General features: G+C 39.5%; 1 protein-coding gene across 1 annotated transcript; it reads left to right on the forward strand.

Moving 5' to 3' along the window:
* Window positions 1–232: 232 nt before the first annotated feature.
* On the forward strand, window positions 233–9279 carry frrs1a (ferric-chelate reductase 1a). The gene is made up of 13 exons (XM_008299313.1): window positions 233–332; window positions 1130–1272; window positions 1416–1510; window positions 2372–2519; window positions 2603–2722; window positions 3032–3103; window positions 3324–3422; window positions 4800–4950; window positions 5578–5691; window positions 5896–5999; window positions 6107–6193; window positions 7500–7597; window positions 9225–9279. The coding sequence occupies exons 1-13, from the start codon at window positions 233–235 to the stop codon at window positions 9241–9243; spliced, it is 1350 nt and encodes a 449-aa protein (XP_008297535.1). The 3' UTR covers window positions 9244–9279.

Genomic DNA, 9279 nt, shown 5'->3' on the forward strand with positions numbered 1-9279 from the left:
CTATTTATGTGTAATTGCACCATTACTGCATTAAATCTGCAAATCCGACTTTGTTGTCATGTTGACCTCAGTCGTTTCTCTTCAGTCAGACAACCTGGACACCAGCTGATATTTCATCCTGCAGATGTCTCCTGTGGGTTTGTGTTTTCTCCTCTTCTTCTCCGTCTTGGTGTGTCACTGGGCTCCAGCATGTTGCTATGCCAACGGTAAGGTCACCAAAGTGTGTGGCAGCATGAAGCCTCATCACGGTGGAGCTTCTGGTCAGACCACACCCAGCCCATATCAGCTGCAGACTAACACCACCACATTCGGTCCAGGAGATCACATCCAAGGTACCTAAGGACAAACCAGCCAAAAAGATTTGTCAGAAATGTTGAAATTTAAACTCCACACATCAGAGTAAATGCAGTGTCTAACAGAAAAGCAATAAGGTATAAAGTAAACTAAGACTGGAATAGAAACGTAATGATTGTAAAAGATTTTGAGGTAGCAAAGTAATATAACGCTGACATTGTTCATGAAAATGTAATATTACAAGATACTGAAACTGATGTGGCACAAGCTAGTGAGAAGAAGCAACATTGCAAATTACACTGATGTTATTGTTCAGATTTAAGTTAAATGTACAATGATCAGACACTTGTACATTAGTTCAACCCAGTGCTGTGATAAAGCCTCGAATGTGGAAAAAAATGCACATATTTTTATCTAATCTTTAAGGAAGACATTCTTAAACAGAATTCACACACTAGAAGTTACTTTTATAATTTTCTTACATAAAGAGTTTATTTGCAAAAACAGATAATTTCCTCTCAAACCTCTTAACAAACCTTCAGAAAACCCACTTTTCTATGGTCTACCTGAGATAAAATCAATAAAACTTAAGCTATCTCTATTTTTGTCATGTCATTTCTACTGAGTCAAATCCACTCAACTTCAGTTTGACTGATATCATCTCAAGAAAACAACAACAACTGTTTTCTGAAAATCTACAAAAATTGAGTTTTTGCAAATGAACTCTTCGTAATCTCTCTAATTGTCAAGAGGTTAGAGGCAAATCAGTGTCAGTTATTGTTAGCGTGAATATATTTTTCTTTCAGTACTTTAATACTAAAAACATTATTATCAGTCACCCTCTCAGGAACATCATATTTTGAGGGTTTCCTGCTTCAGGCCAGAGATGCGACCCAAACACAATCGGAGTCTGCCATCGGCACCTTCACCCTGACCAATCCAACCAGGACGCAGCTGCTCACCTGTAACAAACAACAGGTGTGTGTTCACACGTACATGCACTCACGCGCACAAAGTATAGTGATGAGCTACTACAAAATAAAAGACAAATATACATAGCATGAAATACTGTCCTAAAAGCACATGTGGGGAATGAATCTGCAGTGTGTCTGTGTTTGCAGGGTTCAGCAGTGAGTCAGACGAGTGATGCCAGACAGACGGAGGTTGTTGTGATCTGGACTGCTCCTCAGAATGCTCCCACAGAGGTTCAGTTCTTGTAAGTTGATTTCTTCTTTAATGTTGCCTGACTAGTGCAGTAACTGTGGCCAGAAGTGGTGACTACAGTGATATGAGTAAAACACAGCAGAGCTTGGGTCAATTAATTGCTGCACATCAGCGAGGTATTGTGTTTCCATCACATCTGGTTTTTTAAATATTAGGCAGGAATATGCTTATAGGTTTGTTTAAGACTGCCCTATAGGTAATATATCATTGACTCATATCCTCATTATGCAGCATGCAGAATAACAACAACAAAACATATTTTCAGCTTGACTTTATTTTCTAATTTGTGCATCTTGTAGATAAGCAAAGATCACAGCACTCGAATCATTTTCGTACAAGCATGGAGAGGTCATTAAATCCACTAGTTGGCATACTAATACTTGGCCAAATCTACACAAAGCTGCCAAACATGAAGATCCAACTTAATTCAACTCAAGATTCCAGATACTATCGACTGAGCATGTTCTGTTACAATCGTTAATAAATTGTTGATGGACTAAACAGCGTGCATTAGCAGAACGCTAGCATTTTAGGAGCCAAATAGCCATCCCTGTAAAAAAACAAAAGTATATTTGTATGTTTTCATTTCAATTCTGGTATCAGTTTGACGTTATATTTGCAAAAACTTTAAAAAATAAAAATAAAAAAGGACTTGCTGCAGAAAAGCAGGTGTAGCTAACTTTTTTATTGTCATTTGCATATCGAGGGTTATGTCACTCTGTTGGTGAATTGCAGCTGATTTTGATACAATGGCGTTAATAGGAAGTTAAATATGTCATCACATTTTTTTTTTTTTAACCATTTCTGCACTGTTTTACTGAATGTGTTCTCTGTCCGTGGTTGTTTTGTCCAGCGTGACCGTAGTTGCCCACTACAAAAAATTTTGGCTGAAGGTGCCTGGACCAATCATCTATCAGCACGGTGTCACTCCACACCCACATCCGACCACCACTACACGTCCTCCAGTTAAACCGACTACGCCCTCAATACTGCCTGGACCTGTGAGTGTTACACAACTTAAACTGCAGACAGTGATTCCCCTCAACCGGCGTAGCTTATTAATCACCTCATTTTACACCTTTAGTTCACCTCTGTGGGCTGCGGTCAGTTCAAATCCTGCCTGCTGGACCCTCCAGGCTGTGATCCAGAGGAAGATCCTCACTGCTTCTTCATGTCCATGTCCACGGAGGGAGCAGACAAAACGGTTTGACAGTTTACGTGAAACAATTAAAGGTGCAATAAGAAGCACTGTAACACCAATATTCAAACTAAGACACTGTGTTGGGAGGATTTTAAGGTAATCTGCTAGTGTACACACAGGAATAACATATATTGCATGATTTTATTCTGTTTGCCCTCATTTTTTTTTGATAATTTTAATCTTTTTTTCTTTCAGTCTTACAAAAAAAAATCTCTAAATGTTGATTTGCCGTGTAGACAGAATCCAATGATGTCAAACATCTCAACTTGAGCATCTGAAATGACAGGACTGATGTAATAACGTTCTCTGCAGAGTGTGATCTTCGAGCTGAGTGGTCCAGCGGAGGGATACGTTTCCTTTGCTCTGTCGTGGGATACATGGATGGTAAGTTCCTCAGTGTAATAGAATATTGTGCATCAAATATACAACTAGTTTATATTCAGTAAAGTCTAAAAAGTACCTGCAATTTTAATCAATAATGACTCTTTGTAGTGCTGCATGAGCTTTGAGAAGAACAATTTTCCTTGATGAAGCTTTTAGTGTTATGTAGCAGCTCTGTCACACTATAGTCAGCATGTATTTCTGTGTGTGTTTGTCTCTGCAGGGCAACGATGACGTGTATTTGTGTGTAAAAGACGGGGACAGAGTATCGGTCAGTGCGGGCTTCGTCAGTGGACGGACATATCCTGAGGACCAGTCACAGGTAACAGATGGACACACATTAGGAGGAAGTACAAGGAGGCCGTCTCTGAATAGATCCATTGATTTATGAGCAGAAAATGCAGGAAGGGAGAGCAGTGGACTTCAGATATCACTGAAAACCAACAAGGAAAGAGACTGTTACACAACTTTTAATGGCTGTTGGACTGTGTGTCTTAAGAGCTACTTCTGACTTTTCTGACATTCAGTAACAGCAGATTATTGTCTCCAATAAAAGTTTGTAGGACTTCCCCTGTAGAGGTGGGTGTTGGTAGGGATCTCCATCAGCGTGGTTCTTCAAAAAATCACTTCACCTCTTCTTCATCCCATCATTTTAGTTGTTTTTTATGGACTTTAATAGGACATATTGTGCACATTTCCAGGTTTTTTTTTACAGTTTAAACAACTCTTAATTTAGCTTTTAGTGGCCGTCCACCTCATGAGCGCACTTTGTTCTGCCATCCACGTGCCATTAATGGGAGAACCCTTATCACACTTCTACATCTGTGCTTCACTGTCGGGTCTATGTGTTCACTGTGGTTGTCCTGGTCAGGTTCACACCAAACATGCTGGACCCATCTGAGCCAAACAAATGTATCTTGGTCTCATCTGATCAAAGACTTTGGTAAAGGACGTGAAAAACTTGATGACAATTGTGAGCAAAGTTTAAACTTTTGTGCCAAAGAGCAAGCAGGCGTTTTCTTCTTGGATGCCATGAGTAAATGTTAAATTATGTACTATCCTTCTCACCTCGCCTGAGCTGTCACAGAAATGTTGATTTCAACTGATAACTCCTGTGCCAAGACTGAAGCAGCTGCCTGTCTGTTTTATAGAGCTTGATTGTGCAAGTCGTGCACTGCCCATGGTGTCATTTTAGCAGTGTGGCCACTGCAACTCTGATCAGTGGTACTATGGTTCGTTCTATGCCTCCTAATTACTGCTGCAAATCTATTTTCACAGATTTTTAGTTGGTTACCAATTTTCCATCGTTCTGAAGTGTCACAATCAGATTTTTTCAGTTTCTCTGGCAGTTCTTTTCCATGTGGAGCCATGAAGCAGACATACTGATAAACACAGCCCATAGGTATAAAACTGTGACAGTTCTGGCGTTCACATGATAATGTTCTTGTAATTAGGCTGAATGGAAATCACAGCTGTACTCAGTTTGGTTTCAGTGATCACAGGTTTTCCAACTTGTGTGTCCATGTATTCACTTTTGTTGCAATGAATTTCATTAGAGGAAACACTCTTCTTGTGAACTTAGACATTCTGCAGGTATTGGGAAGTGATACAGTTTTGATTTTGCACAGGTGTGTATTGACTTTATTTGTATACTGTATTTCCTCTGTTGTAGTTCTTTATTCTTTGTCTACGTTTGCAGTCTGGTCTCTCCTCGGTGTCATGGCGACTGGCTGATGGATCGATCCAGTGCAGGTTCAGTCGACCAGTCAAACTGACCAACCGGGAACAGGCCCGCTTTGATCTAGACCAGGACTACTTTCTGTTTCTAGCCAGTGGACACGCTGAGTACGGTGAGAAAGGGTACATGCTCACGTGTTACTTTGACAGCTCTGAACCCGCCGACCCTGGCAGCCATTCTGTGTCTTAGAGCTCAATTGCATTTCTTATCAATCAGTTAAAGTTTATTATGATGTCACATGACAGTTTGATCAAATCTTGGAACAAGTGTCAGCTTTATTAGACCAAACAGGATGTCATTAACAGGAAATGTTGGGCACATAAAGCACTTAGTGCTGATTTGCTGCTTATTCAGGACTTTTTCTTACATGCTGGTTAATATTTAATCAGCCTTGCAAGATTGAAATAAGCTTTGACAGTATGTCATGAATCAAGTCTATAACTAATAACTTGCACTGTTGCTGCAGTTCTGTTTAGGTTGAACTATGGGTAGAGTATAAGTGTCATAATTTGTTGTGGATTTGTTTTATTGCTGTTTGTTTAGATGGAGTGTCGCCGCTGGGTCACTGGCAGCATTATCAGACTTTAGATGTCTGACAGTTAAACAGCAACATCAACTCCTTTCATGTCCTTCTTGTCTGGAATCCACCACTGTAAATAGTCAGACATGTACATTAGGTGTTAAAATTAAAATGCTTTGCAGGCTTTTTACAAGCACCATCTTTGTCTCCCTCCTGCAGGTGAAATAAGGAAACATGGACGCCAGCCGCTAATCTCCAGTAACAGTAAACGCATCACTGGTCCCCCTGAAGTCCTCAAAGGCTCCCGGAGTCCAACCATTATGAAAATGCATGGTGGGTTAAGCGCTTAATTTTTACGTTTAGGTTGCATTGAAATACGTTTGCATTATGTTTCTCTATGCATCACATAGCTCTGTAAACATAACTGTGATCATAATCATCATTTTCATGCACAATCAGTGACAAACGTGTAAAAAGCTCATTTTGGTCAGAGGGAGGAAGCTTGTCTAGATGCTGAATTGATTCTGCTTCTCTTAGGTGCACTAATGCTGTTAGCCTGGATGCTAACAGGAAGCATTGGTACCTTCATTGCAAGCTTCTACAAACCTGATTGGCCAAATCAGACTCTGTTTGGCCAGAAAGTTTGGTTCCAGGTGGATATTATGCAAACACACATTATTGCACAGCATCATCTTTACAAAAAAGATAAGCAGAAGAAATATGAGCGCAATCGTATCTCTCTGTGTAGGTTCATCGAGGCCTGATGACGCTAACTGTGACTCTGACTGTTGTAGCCTTTTGCCTGCCATTTTTCTACAGGAAAGGTTGGAGTAAGGTGAGATACACAAACACAGAAAATTTTACACAAACACCTGGAAGCAACGAATGCACGAGTCAGAACATTAGGCCCCTCTGACTCATGAAGTTTCAATTAAGGTCACTTGACTGGATTACTGAACACACCCATAAGGGGAAAGCCCAGAGGCCAAAGGTCAGAGGTCAGGGAGTCCCTGAGATAGAGATCCTGTGTTAAGAGACTGTTAATGTGTCACAGAGCTCAGATGAAGCACGACAAAGATAGGCAAAAAAAAAAAAAAGCAACACAAAATACACATTTATGCTTAAACTGACACTTCATTGTGACTTCGTAAGCTTCTAAGCAACTGTCACTTAACAAACATAAAGGTTTAATCAACGTCTAAAGGAGGCAAGAATAAACATTTAAGACATTTTTTTAAATAACGACTTAGAAGGCCTTGTTTGAGGGAACTGAATTCAGTGCTTTTAGTGCTTTTACAGACTGTTCAGCAGTGTCAAACAGACTCCCACACACTGTCTATTCAGCAACAATACATTTGTTTGTGCAGTGTATCAGCGCTAGACCTTTATCAGGAAAATGGTTTGGTACAAAGAGAGAATCTTAAATAGGGAGCAGCTGTAAGTCAGTCATTACAAAACATTCCACCGAATGACAATTTTCAATAACATATAGAAAAAAAATACTCCCAGGATATGAATGCTTTGAGCGACCTTAAGTTACAGTTTGTGCATGTAGATAAACCTGCAATTACAATAAAGAAATACCTGAAAAAGCACAATATTCTACTAGATAACATTAAACATAGTAAGTAGGGAAAGGTTGGCATAAATTATAAATCATCACAGGTATACATTTCTTTGAGACCCTCCGCAGCACAATATATGGGAACATGAATTTCTTTTTAAATAAAAAAAAAATAGAGTCTGTTTGAATCCCTTTTCTTTGCACTTGCATCATGAAATAGATGTGCAAGTTTTTTAGTCGCAAAATAACGTTCAGTAGCTGCAGACCCACGATAAGATTCTATCAGCAGTTTGTCCAAGGTTACCCTAACCACTGCAGTGATTTAATAACAGCTGGAGTTGTGCTGGACTTATACAGAAATAAAAACTGCAACATTAATTCAGATCATTCAGAAGTTTTGTGTGTAAGTATGTATATATGCATTGCAGCATTTTATGTCAATTTTATTCAACTGCAGATATATAACTCACTCAGTGTCAGTGTTTTCCAGTTGTTGTGGTTATAGTCGTACATCACCAGCAGAGGGGGATGTAGGACCACTTAGCAGTTACTAATGCGTGTGTCTCTGTGTGTGCAGCATGCTGGTGTCCATCCCTACCTCGGCTGTTGCGTTCTGATATTATCTCTGATTCAACCAATAGCAGCCATGCACAGACCACCACCTGACTCCGACAGGTAAACACGATTCACAATTACATGCACAGGTCACTGTATTATGTGTGAAGAATTGCTTCAGGGCCAGTGTTAGCAGGAAGAACAAATAACATTCAAGGTTCTGAGTTTTATTTTGTATAGTTCCTTCTGGGTTAACTTGATGAATCAGTGCTGAAGTCGAATCTGATGAATGCAAAGGTCAATGACAAGGCCTGTATAACGTGACTGACTACATTGACATATGAAATTAATAATTACAAAATCACAAAGAGGGTCAGAGGTCACACATGATGATTACATAAGTATTCACCCCTTTAAAGTGACTCACTTAATTCAACATAGGTCCAACTGGTGCTAGAAGTCCCACAGTTAGTGAAATGGAGATTGTCTGTGTGCAGTGAGTGTGTCTTAATAAGTGATTGTAGTACAAAGACACCTGTATCTGGCAGGTCCAGTCACTGGTGAATCAGGACTCCTGGATATAACTACACCATGAAGGCAAAAGAAAACTCCAAGCAACTCTGTTAAAAAGATTACTGAAAAGCATAAGTCAGGGGATGGATACAAGAAAATTTCCAAGCCACTGAAAATCCCTTGGAGTAAAGTTAAATCCATCCAGAGTATGGCACATTCGTAAATCTGCTTACAGCAAGTCGTCTTCAAAAACTTAGTGACTGTGCAAGAAAGGGACTAGTCATGGAGGCCACCGAGACACCTATGACTGCTTTAAATCTCAACTTGAGTTTGCCAGAAGGCAACGTGGGAGATCCTGAAGTAAACTGGAAGAAGATTCTTTCGTGTGATCAGACCAAAATTGAACTTTTTGGCCATCAGACTAGATTCTATGTTTGGCAGAAACCAAACGCTGCACATCATCGCAAACACGCCGTATCCACTCTGAAGCATGGTGGTGGCAGCATCATGGTGTGGGGATGCTACTGAGCAGCAGGCTCTTGAAGGCCTGTAAATAGGAAATATACAGGAATATCCTGGAGAACAAAATGATGCAGTTTGCAAGAAAACTGCGACTTGGGAGAAAATTAGTTTTTCAGCAAGACAATTATCCAAAAGCATAAAGCTTAAGTTACACAGAAATGATTTAAAGACAACAAGGTGACTGTTCTATGTCCGAGTCTGAGCCCGGACTTGAGTCCTATTGAGAATTTCAAAATTGGAAAAGGGCTGCTTAGTCACCATCAATTTGCAACTTGAAAGCTTTGTAAAAAAAAAGAAATGGGATAAAATTGCAGTCTCTAGATGTGTATGGCTGATTGAGACCTATCCAGACAGGCTGAATGCTGTCATTATGGCCAAAGAGGCATCTGCGTATACTGGCTTAAAGGGGGCAAATACTTATGAAATTATTATTATTTTACATTTTTTATTCTTTATATTGACATTACTTTGTAGAAATCCGTTTTCATTTTGACATGAAAGAGTCTTTATTAGTAAATTCTTGTCAAAAATAAAAATGATGTTGATGATTCAGTGTTGAAAAGCAACATAAGGGGAGAACTTCCAAGGAGGTTGAATATTTTTTAAAGGCACTGTATACATATTTTTAAAGCTGTTTTTTGTTGTTGTTTGGTAATCATTACATTTACTTTGCCTTATATTGGTTCTAACAGTCATTGTTATCTTTATTCAGGAGGTTTATCTTTAACTGAGCTCACTGGAGCGTTGGATTTGTGACTGAGATCCTG

Source organism: Stegastes partitus, unplaced genomic scaffold (assembly GCF_000690725.1).
Source record: "Stegastes partitus isolate 25-593 unplaced genomic scaffold, Stegastes_partitus-1.0.2 Scaffold1401, whole genome shotgun sequence".
In the NCBI taxonomy this organism is placed as follows: domain Eukaryota; kingdom Metazoa; phylum Chordata; class Actinopteri; family Pomacentridae; genus Stegastes; species Stegastes partitus.

Excerpts from the sequence above, each read along its gene's own strand:
- frrs1a (XM_008299313.1), top strand. The coding sequence starts at position 233 with ATGAAGCCTCATCACGGTGGAGCTTCTGGTCAGACCACACCCAGCCCA. Across the intron at positions 2,723-3,031 it reads CGGAGGGAGCAGACAAAACG|AGTGTGATCTTCGAGCTGAG; the intron begins GTTTGACAGTTT and ends CGTTCTCTGCAG. Across the intron at positions 6,194-7,499 it reads ACAGGAAAGGTTGGAGTAAG|CATGCTGGTGTCCATCCCTA; the intron begins GTGAGATACACA and ends CTGTGTGTGCAG.